At 44.1% G+C, this 16,555-nt stretch overlaps 1 protein-coding gene across 2 annotated transcripts in view; it reads left to right on the forward strand.

The window, feature by feature from the left end:
- mcf2a (MCF.2 cell line derived transforming sequence a) overlaps nucleotides 1-13,863 on the forward strand; it is a 188,674-nt gene extending 174,811 nt beyond the window's left edge. For both annotated transcript variants that reach the window (XM_063061166.1, XM_063061167.1), the window contains 2 exons: nucleotides 7,950-8,050; nucleotides 10,279-13,863. In XM_063061166.1, the coding sequence (XP_062917236.1) occupies nucleotides 7,950-8,050; nucleotides 10,279-10,322 (145 nt within the window). In that variant the 3' untranslated portion in view covers nucleotides 10,323-13,863. The remainder of the gene's footprint in view (nucleotides 1-7,949; nucleotides 8,051-10,278) is intronic.
- The last annotated feature ends 2,692 nt before the right edge of the window (nucleotides 13,864-16,555 follow it).

Raw genomic sequence — 16,555 nt, forward strand, 5'->3', positions numbered from 1 at the left:
CGGTACTGTTTCCTGGACGGAAGCAGCTGAAACAGTTTATGGTTGGGGTGACTAGTGTCCCTGATGATCTTCCAGGCCTTCTTTATGCACCAACTGCTATAAATGTCCTCAGTGGCAGAAAGTTCACATCCACAGATGTGCCTTGCTGTACGTACCACTCTCAGCAACAGACAATAGGTGCAGGAGTAGGCCATTTGGCCCTTTCGAGTCAGCACCGCCATTCACTGTGATCATGGCTGATCATCCACAATCAGTATCTAGTTTCTGCCTTATCCCCATAACCTTTGATTCCGCTATCTTTAAGAGCTCTATCCATCTCTTTCTTGAAAACATCCAGAGACTTGGCCTCCACTACCTTCTGGGGCAGAGCATTCCACATATCCACCACTCTCTGGGTGAAAAAGTTTTTCCTCAACTCCTTTCTAAATGGCCTCCCCCTTAGCAGTGCCCAGTGATCAAGGTTGCTGCAGTTCCCATGCCAGGTGGTGATACAGCCAGTCAGGATGCTCTCAATGGTGCCCCTGTAGAAGGTCTAGAGGACTTGGGGACTCATGCCGAACTTATTCAGTCTCCTGAGATGGAAGAGACGCTGTTGTGGTTTTTTTGCCACACAGCCGATGTGTACAGTCCAGGTGAGATCATCAGTGACGTGTATAGCAAGAAACCGCTCACCCTCTCAACTGCAGACCCGTTGACATTGATTGGGCCGAGCCCGTCTCCGTTCCTCCTGTAATCCACAGTCAGCTCTTTTATTATCTGGACATTGAGGGAGAGGTTGTTACCTTGGCCCCACTGTGTCAGGGTGTCAACCTCTCCTCTGTAGCTTGTCTCGTCACCGTTAGAAATAAGGCCGATCAATGTCGTGTCATCTGTGAATTTGATCAGCAGATTGGAGCTGTGTGTGGCATGGGTGTAAAGGCAGTAGAGGAGGGGACTCAGGACACAACCCTGGGGGGCTCCTGTGTTGAGGCTCAGAGGTGAGGGAGCCCATCCTTACCACCTGTCAGCAATCTGGTGAGAAGTTATATCTACAATAAGTATAGGCAGCATGGAGTAAATGAGGTACTCGAGGAATATAAAGAATGTAAAAAGAATCTTAAGAAAGAAATTAGAAAAGCTAAAAGAAGATATGAGGTTGCTTTGGCTAGTCATAGTCATACTTTACTGATCCTGGGGGGAACTGGTTTTTGTTACAGTTTCACCATAAATAATAAATAGTAGTAAAACCATAAATAGTTAAATAGTAATATGTAAATTATGCCAGTAAATTATGAAATCAGTTCAGGACCAGCCTATTGGCTCAGGGTGTCTGACCCTCCACGGGAGGAGTTGTAAAGTTTGATGGCCACAGGCAGGAATGACTTCCTATGACACTCTGTGCTGCATCTCAGTGGAATGAATCTCTGGCTGAATGTACTCCTGTGCCCACCCAGTACATTATGTAGTGGATGGGAGACATTGTCCAAGATGGCATGCAACTTGGACAGCATCCTCTTTTCAGACACCACCGTCAGAGAGTCCAGTTCCATCCCCACAACATCATTGGCCTTACGAATGAGTCTGTTGATTCTGTTGGTGTCTGCTACCCTCAGCCTGCTGCCCCAGCACACAACAGCAAACACGATAGCACTGGCCACCACAGACTCGTAGAACATCCTCAGCATCGTCCGGCAGAAGTTAAAGGACCTCAGTCTCCTCAGGAAATAGAGACAGCTCTGACCCTTCTTGTAGACAGCCTCAAGTGAAAGTAAGGTGAAAATAAATCCAAAGGGTTTCTACAGTTATATTAATAGCAAAACGATAGAGAGGGATAAAATTGGTCCCTTAGAGAATCAGAGTGGACAGCTATGTGTGGAGCCAAAAGAGATGGGGAGATTTTAAACAATTTCTTTTCTTCGGTATTCACTAAGGAGAAGGATATTGAATTGTGTAAGGTAAGGGAAACAGATAGGGAAGTTGTGGAATCTATGATGATTAAAGAAGAGGAAGTACTAGCGCTTTTAAGGAATATAAAAGTGGATAAGTCTCTGGGTCCTGACAGGATATTCCCTAGGACCTTGAGGGAAGTTAGTGTGGAAATAGCAGGGACTCTGACAGAAGTATTTCAAATATCATTAGAAACGGGGATGGTGCTGGAGGATTAGCGTATTGCTCATGTTGTTCCATTGTTTAAAAAGGGTTCTAAGAGTAAACCTAGCAATTATCGGCCTGTGAGTTTGACGTCAGTGGTGGGTAAATTGATGGAAAGTATTCTTAGAGATGGTATATATAAGTATCTGGATAGACAGGGTCTGATTAGGATCAGTCAACATGGATTTGTGTGTGGAAAGTCATGTTTGGCAAATCTTACTGATTTTTTTGAAGGGGTTACTAGGAAAGTTGACGAGGGTAAAGCGGTGGATGTTGTCTATATGGACTTCAGTAAGGCCCTTAACAAGGTTCCACACAGAAGGTTAATTAGGAAGGTTCAATCGTTAGGTATTAATATTGAAGTAGTAAAATGGATTCAACAGTGGCTGGATAGGAGACACCAGAGAGTAGTGGTGGATAACTGTTTGTCAGATTGGAGGCTGGTGACTAGTGGTGTGCCTCAGGGATCTGTACTGGGTCCAATGTTATTTGTCATATACATTAATGATCTGGATGATGGGATGGTAAATTGGATTAGTAAGTATGCAGATGATACTAAGATAGGTGGAGTTGTGGATAATGAAGTAGGTTTTCAAAGCTTGCAGAGAGATTTAGGCCAGTTTGAAGAGTGGGCTGAAAGATGGCAGATGGAGTTTAATGCTGATAAATGTGAGGTGCTACATTTTGGTAGGACTAATCAAAATAGGACATACATGATAAATGGTAGGGCATTGAAGAATGCAGTAGAACAGAGGGATCTAGGAATAATGGTGCATAGTTCCCTGAAGGTGGAATCTCATGTGGATAGGGTGGTGAAGAAAGCTTTTGGTATGCTGGCCTTTATAAATCAGAGCATTGAGTATAGGAGTTGGGATATAATGTTAAAATTGTACAAGGCATTGGTAAGGCCAAATTTGGAGTATTGTGTACAGTTTTTGTCACCGAATTATAGGAAAGATGTCAACAAAATAGAGAGAGTACAGAGAAGATTTATGAGAATTTTACCTGGGTTTCATCACCTAAGTTACAGAGAAAGGTTGAACAAGTTGGGTCTTTATTCTTTGGAGCATAGAAGATTGAAGGGGGACTTGATAGAGGTGTTTAAAATTATGAGGGGGATGGATAGAGTTGACGTGGATAGGCTTTTTCCATTGAGAGTCGGGGAGATTCAAACAAGAGGACATGAGTTGAGAGTTAAAGGGCAAAAGTTTAGAGGTAACATGAGGGGGAACTTCTTTACTCAGAGAGTGGTAGCTGAGTGGAACGAGCTTCCAGCAGAAGTGGTTGAGGCAGGTTCGATGTTGTCATTTAAAGTTAAATTGGACAGCTATCTGGACAGGAAAGGAATGGGCTGAGTGCAGGTCAGTGGGACTAGGTGAGAGTAAGAGTTCGGCACGGACTAGAAGGGCTGAGATGGCCTGTTTCTGTGTTGTAATTGTTATATGTTTATATATAAGTCTAGGATCCAGCTGCATAAGGCGGGGGGGGGGGGTGCAGGCCGAGGTCTCTGAGCTTCCTGTCAAGTCTGGAGGGAATTATGGTGTTGAAAGCTGAACTGTAGTCCAGGGACAGCATTCTAAAGTACACATCCCTCTTCTCTAGGTGAGTGAGGACAGTGTGTAGTGCTGTGGCTATGGCGTCATCGGTAGGCCGGTACCATTGGTAAGCGAATTGTAAGGGGTCCAGGCTGCAGATATAGTCCGTAACCAGCTTCTCAAAGCAGGGACAATGATCAACAATTTGAAATAGGAGGGCACTACACAGTGGGTGAGAGGGAGAGATTAAAAATGTCCGTAAACACACCAGCCAGCTGTTGAGCACACAATTTGAGGACATGCCCTGGGATGCCGCCCAGCCCCACTGCCTTATGGCTGTTGACATGTTGGAATGTCCTACGTACCTCAGCCTTGGAGATGACCAGGGTGCAGGTCTCGCTGGCGGCTCTCCTCAGGGCTTCAGTCCTATCAACCTTGAATCGAGAACAAAAAAACATTTAGCCCGCCCGGGAGCGAGGCGGTGATGTTGACTGCACTGCTGTGTTTCCTCCTGAAGTCCACGATGGTATGCGGTCCCTGTCAATGCTGCATGTGACATTGTTGCAGAGCTGTGACTGGATTCTGTCCCTATGTAACACACACAAAATACTAGAGGAGCTCAGCAGGCCAGGCAGCATCTAGGAAAACAATACAGTCGACATTTTGGGTTGAAACCCTTTGGCAGGACTGGAGAAAAAAAACTGAGGAGTAGATTTAAAAAGTGAGGGGAGGGGAGAAAGAAACACAATGTGATAGGTGAAACCTGGAGGGGGAAGGATGAAGTGAAGAGCTGGGAAATTGATTGTTGAATTTGTCCTGTATTGCCGTTTTGCCACCTTGGTAACTCTATGTAAATCATAGTGGCATCTCTTGAGCTCCTGATGGTCTCCAGAGGCGAAGGCTTTATCCCTTGTGCTGAGAACACGCACTGAACTAGTTATCCAAGGCTTCTGCTTTGACTAGACCCTTACAACAGTAAAAATTCAACCAAACATTCATGTTCCCCAAGTTACAGACACTACAAAGCTGAGTATTCAACAAATCTACATTCAACAAACATACTTAGCTAAAAGCATGTGCAGAGCATACCTTCCCAATGGCTATGTGCACCACTTACCTTAAACAAAAGAAGAGAGACAGAACCTCCCACACGTGCTCCCTATATACCCAGGATATTTGGATCTAGACACCCGGCAGCGAGCCAATAGGAAGAACAGCTGCGGTTTCTAAACTAACCAATCATAATGGAAATGAATTTTGATAATCTTAATAAGGTACACCCCCTCAGAAGTTGCAAACGTGATGATCCAAACCTCAGACTGGTATGACTCACACGAGCTCCCAACTAAGTTACACATAAAACACAAGAGTACTGTAGTCACCTCCCACTATACTACAGTAGTCCACCAGCCTCCCTTCATCCCAAAATTCCACCAGTCCCACCCTGGAGTGTAATAGCTAATGAGCTGGTTCCCAGCTTAATCTTATTCACTGACTCTCAATGTGGTCAACCAGGTAAGTGATGTTACCCGACCCGTCGGCATTCTTGACCAATAACAGTACAAATGCCACCTTCCTTTGTAAGCAGGTAATCTAAGATCATTGAAATCAGTTCCTGGGACAGTCTGGCCACACCATGCTGAGAAAGGCTATCATTCAAAACTTCCTTTTCTTTGTAACAGCCCCCTTACTCACCAGCAAGGCAGGTGCTCCTCCAGAGCACTCTACATTCACTCTACAGAGCACTCACAGCACCACTCTACATTCAAATCATTTACAGGGAACAGGGATACAGGTCAAATGATCCCCTCCCTCAACAATGAGGCATGAATATGCTAGCCACCGCCCCTCTGCCGATTCCTTCTGCTGGCAATTGTTAGACAATATCCTTTACAGGGAACCCTGAATGGAATGCAAGGAATCCGGCAGAGGATAAAAGGAACCCTTATCTGTCGAAGATTTGAAGAACAACCCTTCCCAGTCAACAGCCTCCCTATCTTGCTTCCCTGGACATTACTTCCTCCACACTGACCATAAGACACTGGAGCAGAATTAGGCCCTCTGGCCCATCGAATCTGCTCCACCATTCAATCATGGCTAATCTTTTTTTCTCCTCCTCAACCCCAGTTCCTGGCCTTCTCCCCGTAACCTTTGATGCCATGTCCAATCAAGAGACTGTCAATCTCTGCCTTAAATACACCCAACGACCTGGCCTCCACAGCTGAATGGGGCAACAAATTCCGCAAATTCACCACCCTTTGGCTAAAGAAATTCTATTGTATCTCTGTTTTGAAAGGGCACCCCTCTATCCTGAGGCTGTGCCACTTGTTCTAGACTCTCCCACCATGGGAAACATCCTTTCCACATCTACTCTGTCTAGGTCTTTCAACATTCAGAAGGTTTCAATGAGATCCCCCCTCATCCTTCTGACTTCCAGCAAATACAGACCCAGAGCCATCAAACGTTCCTTGTATGATAACCCTTTCATTCCTGGTGGCATCCTTGTAAACCTCCTCTGGACCCTCTCCAATGCCAGCACATCTTTTCTAAGATGAGGGGCCCAAAACTGTTCACAATACTCAAGGTGAGGCCTCACCAGTGCCTTTTCAAGCCTCAGCGTCACATCATTGCACTTGTATTCTAGACCTCTTGAAATGAATCCAAACATGGCATTTGCTTTCCTCACCACCGACTCTACCTGCAAGTTAACCTTCAGGTTGTTCTGCACAAGGACTCCCAAGTCCCTCTGCATCTCAGATTTTTGGATTTTCTCCCCATTTAGAAAATAGTCCGCACATTTATTTCTGCTACCTAAGTGCATGACATTGCTGTACATTGCATAGAGGCTGGGGGTGGGAATCCCACTTACCTGCTCCTCCAGGACTCCGGCATTAAACAATGCTAAAAATATTTTTATTTACGGGATATACAGGATCTCCCACTCCCCATCTGCTTATCCAACTTCCGTACCCGGCTACACACGTCCTCTTCTACACACTCTGAACCTTGTACTAATTGAATTGCTGTACTTCCAGGATGACCAACGGCTGGTCTATTAAAGACAGCACCACCCTTTTTATTGGAAAACTGCTGCAATAACCACATGTCCTATTGCTCCAGAAGTTATTTCAATATAACTTATCGCAGTATAATTATGTATTAGCCCACTGGCGTAGAACTTTTCTACAAAGCAATTAGTGAGTTTAGGGGATAGGTACAGACAAAGGGCTGGGGAGTCTTTGGCCCTGTGGTTATTGAGGATATGGGATGAAGGGGGAACTGGGGTGAGCCTATCTAATAAGGAGATGGGTGCCTTAGGGAGCCTATCATCTCAACACACGATCAATAACTCCCTGAGAATGCTGTTTGCTTCCCTGAGCATAATACATCGCCACTGTGCTCTCATTTTGCTCGGGGTTTTAAATCCCATTCAGTAAGAGAATGATACTTAAGTTTAACTGCTGCCGTTACACAAACCCAAAGCCATTCACGGCAGAAGCATCTTTCAACAATCAGAAAAAGGCGCCCCTACCCCCCCCCATCACACGGCACATGGTCAGATTCTTCTCTAACTTTCAGAGAGTGGTGGGTGCAGGGGACATGCCACCAGGGGCGGTGGTAGGGGCAGATACATGGGGGGCATTTGAGAGACACGGATGAAAGAAAAAGAGGGTTATGTGGCAGGAAAGGTTAGATTGGTCTTGGAGCAGATTAAAATGTTGCCACAGCATTGTGAGCAGAGGAACGATACATAACTGTGACATGTATATTCTACAGCCCAGAAACACTCGATCCCAGACACACATCCAGCAGGGAGACAGTTTCATGGTTGCAGAAATCACCATGAACCTTTATCAAACCCATGGGCCTGAGAAAATTGAAACAGGGCAAAACAGGAAGTTAAATAAGATAATCAGTGAGAAGTGACCTCAGTGGCTGCTGGATGTCACTTGGGGACATTGAAAAAGAAACCAAAGCCAAAACTTTGAAGGGAATTCCACCAAACCATTGGCACAGCTTGGATACGAGGAAATCAAAATGTCAGAAAATTGTTGTCTTGTTATAAATCAGCTTGCCTCAACATCCTTAAATAATGTGCACCATGGTTCTATTTTAGGTGAAGATACTGTTAAATAGTAAGTGTTTTGTTTTGTTTTGTAAATATTTTGTTGAATAGTAAATTATTCAATACTTTGTTAAGTAGTTGGACATAGAGGAGACGGGTTATTAGATTTAATGATGAAAACAGTTTAATGACCAGCACTTGCTATGTCCTTTTCAAAGGTTTGTGAAAAACCTAAACCGTGGGCAGCAAGCTTGGATTTCCGTCAACAGTTTACAGATTATCGTTGGTGATTGTAGATCCCAAACCAACAGCCCATCAGGTAAGGACAATTTCCAGGATATTGGTGCTGAATTTGACAGTACAGACTGTGCCCCTTATTGCAAGTGCTTTGGACTTTCGAAATGAGGGGGATTGTCACCACTCTTTGTCACAAATGAGGGGGGATTGTACAGGGTTCTTGCACAATATATACTGCTTTAGTCCCTTTTGATGGGCCAAATGCCCTAATTATGCTCCTATGTCTTGTGGTCTTGATTTAAGAAAGGCCTGACAAGGTGTTCTTTCAGATCCCATGGGAGGCAAGTGCAGAAATTACTGGGGCCCTAGCAGAGATATTTAAATCATCCTTATGGACAGGTGAGATGTGGAAGGATTGGAGGATAGCCAGTGTTATTCTTCTGTTTAAGAACGTCTCTAAACATAAACCAGGAAATTATAGGCCAGTGAGCCTGATATCAATAGAGGGAAAGTTATTGGAACGTGTTCTAAGGGAATGGATATATAATAATTTGGATAGATAGGGACCGATTAAGGGCAGCCAGCATGGTTTTGTGCATGGCAGGTCATGTCTAACCAATCTTATAGAGTTTTTTGAGGAAGTTACCAGGAAAATATATGAAGGCAAGGCAAGTGGGATGTTGTCTACATGGACTTTAGAAAGGCATTTGACGAGATCCCACTTGGGAGGCTGGTCAGGAAGGTTCAGTCACTCGACATTCAGGATGGGGTAATAAATTGGATTAGACATTGGCTTTGTGGGAGAAGCCAGAGAGTGGTAATATGTGGTTGCCTCTCTGACTGGAAGCCTGTGACTGATGGTGTGCTGCAGGGACTGGTACTAGGTCTGTTGTTGTTTTTTATCTATATCATTAATCAGGATGATAATGTGGTTAATTGGATCAGCAAATTTGCAGATGACACCAAAATTGAGAGTGTAGTGGACAGGTAGGAAGATTATCATGGCTTGCAGTGGGATCTGGAAAAACTGGAAAAATGGCAGAAAAGTTAGCTAGAAAATGGCAGATGGAATTTAATGCAGTCAAACGTGAGATGTTCCACATTGGTAGGACCAACCAAGGTAGGTTTTACACAGTGAACAGTACGCATTGAGGAGTGTGGTAGAACAAAGAGATTTGGGAATGCAAGTACATAATTTGTTGAAAGTGGTGTCACAGATAGGATTGTAAAGAAAGCTTTTGGCATTTTGGCCTTTATCAATCAATGCATTGAATATAGAAGATGGGATGTTATGTTGAAGTTGTGTAAGACATTGGTGAGGCCTTATTTGGAGTATTGTGTGCAGTTTTGGTCACCTACCTACAGGAAAGATGTAAACAAGGTTGGAAGAGTACAGAGCAAATTTACAAAGATGTTGCTGCTTCTGGAGGACGTGAGTTATAAGGAATGACTGAATAGGTTAGGACTGTATTCTTTAGAATGTAGATGACTGAGAGGAGATGTGATAGAGATGTACAAAATTATAGATAGGGTAAATGCAAGCAGGCTTTTTCCACTGAGGTGGGGTGGGACTACAACCACAGGTCATGGGTTAAGACTGAAAGGTCAAAAGTTTAAGGGGAACATGAGGGGAAACTTCCTCACTCAGAGGGTCCTGAGAGTGTGGAATGAGCTGCCAGCACAAGTGGTGCATGTGAGCTGGACTTCAATGTTAAAGAGAAGTTTGTATAGGTACATGGATAGTAAGGGTATGGGGGGCTGTTGTCCAGGTACAGATCATTGGGAGTAGGCAGTTTCAGTAGCTCAGCACTACTAGATGGGCTGCAGGGCCTGTTTCTGTGCTGTATTTTTCTGCCGCTCTATATACTGGCACTAGAAACATCCAAAAGTGATTCACAGTGTGGCATGGTAGCATGCCAGTTAGCTTAACACTCTACAGCGCCAACAATCATAAGTACGGGGTTCAATTCCCTCTGTTGTCTGTAAGGAGTTCGTACCTTCTGCCCATGACTGTGTGGGTTTCCTCCGGGTGCTCAGGTTTCCTCCCACGTTCCAAAAGTAATTAAGTCTACATTTGAGGGATGTGGGTTGATCTCACTGCAACGTGTAAGATCTTACTGAAGGAGGTCAATGTTTGCCCACTTGTAGGAGGACCTTGAACTCAGACTCCAGAGCTTAAGATTCTTTATTGTCATTCTTCAGAGGTCCTGGTCCGTCGAATCTGAAGATGACAGGAAACCTGTGCAGAAAAGCTGCCTGCAGTCCACAGTTTCAATGTGATGTGTGTGACTCTCTTCTTTTGTCTTTCAGGTTTGGACTTCCATAAGTTCAGGAAAGTTAGTTCTTCTCTCTGACCTGAACGCTCCAGGATCTCTGGTCCTGATCTTCTGGGTACAGTTCAGATCTCATCCTTCTCTGTCTCCACATCTCCATTTTCTTTTGGAGGAGCATCACAAGCTGAATGTTTGCCCACCTCTGCTACATGCCTCTCTCACCCATGAGGACCAACATTATCCACCTCATGATACACGTGCAAGGTGGCTCCATTTCTCAGAGCAATCGTGTAAATAAACTCCAAGGGTCCTGGTGGTGAGAATTTGGATATAACGGCAGAAAACATACCTCTCGCAACGTGGAATCAAAGACATGTTTGTGCAAGGATCTGCTCCCAACTTGTGACTGAGTTCTTGGGTTCTCAGGTTGAAGGGTTTGGACATATAGAGGCAATTCCTCTTCTTATGATTGCTGAGTATTCTGTGAGTGGATGCCAGATCATCTTGAGGAAATAATGTTTACATTCTCCATGATATTAATGTTGCTCTATCACAGAAAGAATTTTTCATACACTGTTTTCATTGATATGTTGATACTGTTGACAATCATAGCTGATATTTATATGTAATTATATCTGTCACGCTTCTTATGGAAGTTTTTAGTATGTTGGTATGTTTTCATACTTGATTTGCGACCACAGGGAACTGCCGAGGGTCGTTGTGCCCTTCTCCCCAGTCACATCTTACCGTTCCAATTGGCAGATGACAATGTTGAAGTTGTGTTCTGTTGACAAGCTCAAGGACACAGAAGCTCTTTTCAGAGTGTGCGTCCATTCGTTGTCAGATAATCCACTGGAGTCATAGAACACTGCAGCAGAGGAACAGGCCATTCAGCCCATCTAGTCCATGCCAAACTGTTATTCTGCCTACTTCCACCGACACACAACCGGACCATTGCCCTCTACACCCTCCCCATTCATGTATCCACCCAAAATTCTCTTAAATGTTGAAATCGAACCCACACTTCTGCTGGCAGCTTGTTCCACACTCGCACCAGTGAAGAAGATCCCCCTTGTATTCCCCCTAAACATTTCACTTTTCACCCTTAACCTATAACCTGTAGTTTTAGTCTCTCTAGTCAGTGGAAAAAGCCAGTTTACTCTATCTATACCCCTCATAATTTTGTATATCTCTTATCAACTCCTACGCTCGAGGGAATAAAGTCCAACCTATTCAATCTTTCCCTGTATCTCAGGTCCTCAAGTCCCAGCAACATCCTTGTAAATTTTCTCTGTACTCTTTCAATCTCATTTACATCTTTCCTGTAGGAAAATTATTCCATTACGTTCAAAGGTTGCAAATCGTGTAGTAATTCACTACATTTGAAATAAGTAAATTATTTGTAGAAATCCTCCAAACAGATCCTCACCAATGTCATATACAACTTCAACATTCTATCCCAACTCTTTCAGAGATCACCATCCAATCAGATTCAGAGCTCACAGGAAGTGGGTGAGATGTTGGGACCAACCCTCTCCAAGGTTAATTGTATTGTGTTTGTTCATGAGCTGAATCTGCATTTTTGTCACCTTTCACATCATAATTCCAGGGAACCTGGAGCAGGAATTTGTTCCAAGCTGTGTAGCTACGTGCTAACCTGTGTGACGTCAGAGTATTCTCCTTTTATCCTGCTTCCATGAACCCTAGTAAAATACAGAGCATACATGTGTGTTCAGTGAAAAAGGAGGTAAATCTCCTGTCTCTGCTCTCATTCTCTCTCGATCTCTCTCCCCTCTCGTTCCTTCTTGTCGTGCTTCCTCTTCTTCCCCTCTTCCTCTTCATTCTCTCTTTTCCCCTTCCCTTCTTTTTCTCTCTCCCCACCTTTCTTCCCTTCATTTTCTCTCTTTCTTTCCTCTCTCCCACTTCCACTCTCATCACTCCTCTTCCCTCTCCCTATACCCTACCCTCTCCCCCTTCTCTTTATTTGCCTTTCAGCCCCCCACTTCGCTCTCTCTGTCCTTGTCTCTTTCACTCTCTTTCTCCCTATCACTCTCTCTCGCCTCCTCTCTTTCTCTCTCTCCCCGCTCACCAACCTCTGTGTGAAAAGATTTCCCCTCAGGTCCCTTTAGAATCTTTCCCCTTTCATCCTAAATCTATACTTCTTAGCTTTGGATTTCCCTACCCTGGAGAAAAGGCTGGTACTATCCTCCTTATCTGTTATCAAGTTCAACCCTTATCCTTCTGTACTCCAAGGAATTAGGACCTAGCTTGGCAACCTCTCAAAAATCCCTCGCAGCATCCTCGTAAATTTCTGCACTCTTTCTAGTTTAGGCACGCCTTCCCTATAACAGGAGCAAACCCTTACACAGTCTGGCCTCACCGACAACCTATATATGCAACTTGTATACCATGCCTTATGGCTCCTTATGTGGGAAGGCTGGTCACATATGCTTCATTCCTCGTGGTCCTGCTGTGAGTCATTTAGAGGGAGGTTAAGAGTCATTTAGTAAAGAACCTGGATCACCTATAGCCCAAACTGAGCAGGTTTCCATCTCTAAATGACGTTGTTGAACTGATTGGCTTTCTATAACAGTCTAGCAGCTTTACAACAACCTGGCCAAGTCCAGCATCTCTTTCCCTGACATTTTCAAGTGAATTCCAATTCTCAGAGTTCTAACTTACATCCTGCTCGCAGAATAATTAGTCCAGATCTCTGGATAACTGGGACTGTAACGTTACTGGACCATGAGTAGGTTCCTCTTTTAAAATGAAATCAAATTCTCTGGATTAATGTGACATAGTTGCTGGGTTTCCATCACCAAAGCTGAGTGAAAGGGAAGTTTGCTCGCTGGATTTGAGGCCTCCATCCCAGATCTCCTGGCTAGCTCCAGATGCCAATCATACTCAATGTCTTGCCATTTTGGGGTGATGCAGTCCATCCTGCACAGATCAGCCTGTAGATACTGCAATATCCCAGCACCGGACCAGCATTGGTGAACACAACATTAGAAAGACCCTCTCTCCACCTTCACAAGTTCAAGAACAAAGAAGAAGCCTTCACTGATTATGCGTCCTTGAGCTGGAATCTTGATACTGTGGACCTGCTCCCCGTCTCCGTTCCCCTCTGCATGTGACGCTGACGGTTGTACCTTAATCAGGGGCTTGGTTTCAACAGTGACTGCAGGTTTGTAGAAAGTGAATTCATTGTGATTTTAAATGAGTAGGATTTGAAGATCCTATAGTCGATCTGTCTGATACTTCAGTTGCAAATGAGCAGAGGGGGTGCTCTGTGCTTGTTGAGAACATGGTTGGACTGAGGAATCCGTTCCTTCTCCTCTGTCCTTGAGCTCAAGACATGTTCCAGCTGTAACCGGTGGATGGTATGAGAGTGACATGGTTTTCCATGCCACAGCTGTGTCCCCATATCAGGTTGGTCTGGGGTTCAAACATCTCCAATGCATGATGGAACTTGCTACAACAATGTACGACGCACGAAGTCCAATTCTTGCATACCAATTTTAAATCCATTGCCTTTGTCACTTAGAGCACATACAGGTGACTATAGCACCTTCACTGAACAGGCAACATCTGTACATAGTAATAAATAAAACTCAAAGAATTTCTCCCCTCTTCCCTTGAATTTCTTGTTTTTCTTTTCTTATCAACTTGTGAAAGCACAAGGGCCACGATAGTGTAGCGGTTAATGTGACAATATTACAGCTGGGGGCGTCAGAGCTCAGAGTTCAATTCCAGAGTTCTCTGTAATAGAAACATAGAAAATAAGTGCAGGAGTAGACCATTCGGCCCTTCGAGCCTGCACCACCATTCAGTATGATATGGCTGATCATCCAACTCAGAACCCTATACCTGCCTTCTCTCCATACCCCCGATCCCTTTAGCCACAAGGGCCATATCTAACTCCCTCTTAAATATAGCCAATGAACTGGCCTCAACTGTTTCCTGTGGCAGAGAATTCCACAGATTCACCACTCTCTGTGTGAAGAAGTTTTTCCTATTCTCGGTCCTAAAAGGCTTCCCCTTTATCCTCAAACTGTGACCCCTCGTTCTGGACTTCCCCAACATCGGGAACAATCTTCCTGAATCTAGCCTGTCCAATCCCTTTAGGATCTTATACGTTTCAATCAGATCCCCCCTCAATCTTCTAAATTCCAACGAGTACAAGCCCAGTTCATCCAGTCTTTCTTCATATGAAAGTCCTGCCATCCCAGGAATCAATCTGGTGAACCTTCTTTGTACTCCCTCTATGGCAAGAATGTCTTTCCTCAGATTAGTGGACCAAAACTGCACACAGTGCTCTAGGTGTGGTCTCACCAAGGCCTTGTACAACTGCAGTTGTACCTCCCTGCTCCTGTACTATGTCCTGTACTGTCCTCTTGCTATGAATGCCAGCATACCATTCGCCTTTTTCACTGCCTGCTGTACCTGCATGCCCACTTTCAATGACTGGTGTATAATGACACCCAGGTCTCGTTGCACCTCCCATTTTCCTAATTGGCCACCATTCAGATAATAATCTGTTTTTCTGTTTTTGTCACCAAAGTGGATAACCTCACATTTATCCACATTAAATTGCATCTGCCATGAATTTTCCCACTCACCTAACCTATCCATGTCACCCTGCATCCTCTTAGCATCCTCTTCACAGCTAACACTGCCGCCCAACTTCATGTCATCCGCAAACTTGGAGATGCTGCATTTAATTCCCTCATCTAAGTCATTGATATATATTGTAAACAACTGGGGTCCCAGTACTGAGCCTTGCGGTACCCCACTAGTCACTGCCTGCCATTCTGAAAAGGTCCCGTTTATTCCCACTCTTTGCTTCCTGTCTGCCAACCAATTCTCTATCCACATCAATATCATACCCCCAATACCATGTGCTTTAAGTTTGCACACTAATCTCCTGTGTGAGACCTTGTCAAAAACCTTTTGAAAATCCAAATATACCACATCCACTGGTTCTCCCCTATCCACTGTACCAGTTACATCCTCAAAAAATTCTATGAGATTTGTCAGACATGATTTCCCTTTCACAAATCCATGCTGACTTTGTCCGATGATTTCACTGCTTTCCAAATGTGCTGTTATCACATCTTTGATAACTGACTCTAGAAAGTTTGTACGTTCCTTCTCGTGTGCATGTGGGTTTTCTCTGGGTACTCCAGTTTCCTCCCACAGTCCAAAGACGTACTGTCTCCTTACATTTGCCCTACCAAGGTACAACACATCACATTTATCTGGGTTAAACTCTTTCTGCCGTTTCTCTGCCCGTAACTCCAGCTGATCTATATTGTGCTGTATACTTCGCCAGTCTTCTACACTGTCCATAGCTCTACCAATCTTGGTATCATTCACAAATTTACTAATGTCAATAAATAAATAAATAACCCACCCATCTACATTTTCATCCAGGTCATTTATGTACATCACAAACAGCAGAAGTCCCAGCACAGATCCCTGTGGAACACCACTAATTACAGACCTCCAGCTTGACATACTCCACTAGTCTTGTCTTCAACATGAATAGTCCTTTTCCCCAAGCCTAGAGAGAGTGGATGTGGAGAGGATTTTTCCTAGTGGGGGAATCTAGGACCTGATGGCACAGCCTCACAATAGAGGGACGTCCACCTAGAAAAGAGATGAAGAGGAATTTCTTTAGCCAGAGGGTGGTGAATCTGTGGAATTCATTGCCATAGACAGCTGTGGAGGTCAGGTCAATGACTGTTGCAAGAAACATAAGGTTATTATAGTGGTGATTTTAACTTTCCACATATTAACTGGGACTCCAATGCTGTGAATGGACTAGATAGGATAGTTTGTCAAATGTTCAAGGAAGTTTTCTCAATCAGTACATAGAAGTCCCAATGAAAGAGTGTGTGACACTTGATCTGTTATTGGGGAATGAGACAGGACAAGTGACAGAAGTTTATGTAGGGGAACACTTTGCATCAAGTGATCACAATGCCAGTAGTTTCAAAGCAAATATGCAAAAAGATAGGTCTGGTCCGTGGGTTGAGATTCTGAAAAAAGGCCAATTTTGATGGTATCAGAAAGGATCTGGCAAGTGTTGATTGGGGCAGGCCATTTTCTAGCAAAGGTACTTGGTAAGTGGGGGGCCTTCAAAAAAGAAATTTTGAGGGTACAAAGCTTGTAAGTGCCTGTCAGAATAAAAGGTAAAGATAACAGGTGTGGGAAACTGGTGTTTTCAAGAGATATTGAGACCCTGGTTAAGAGAAAAAAGGACGTGTGTAGCAAGTATAGACAAGTAAGAACAAATAAGGTGCTTATGGTGT

Source organism: Mobula hypostoma, chromosome 10 (assembly GCF_963921235.1).
Source record: "Mobula hypostoma chromosome 10, sMobHyp1.1, whole genome shotgun sequence".
Taxonomy (NCBI): domain Eukaryota; kingdom Metazoa; phylum Chordata; class Chondrichthyes; order Myliobatiformes; family Myliobatidae; genus Mobula; species Mobula hypostoma.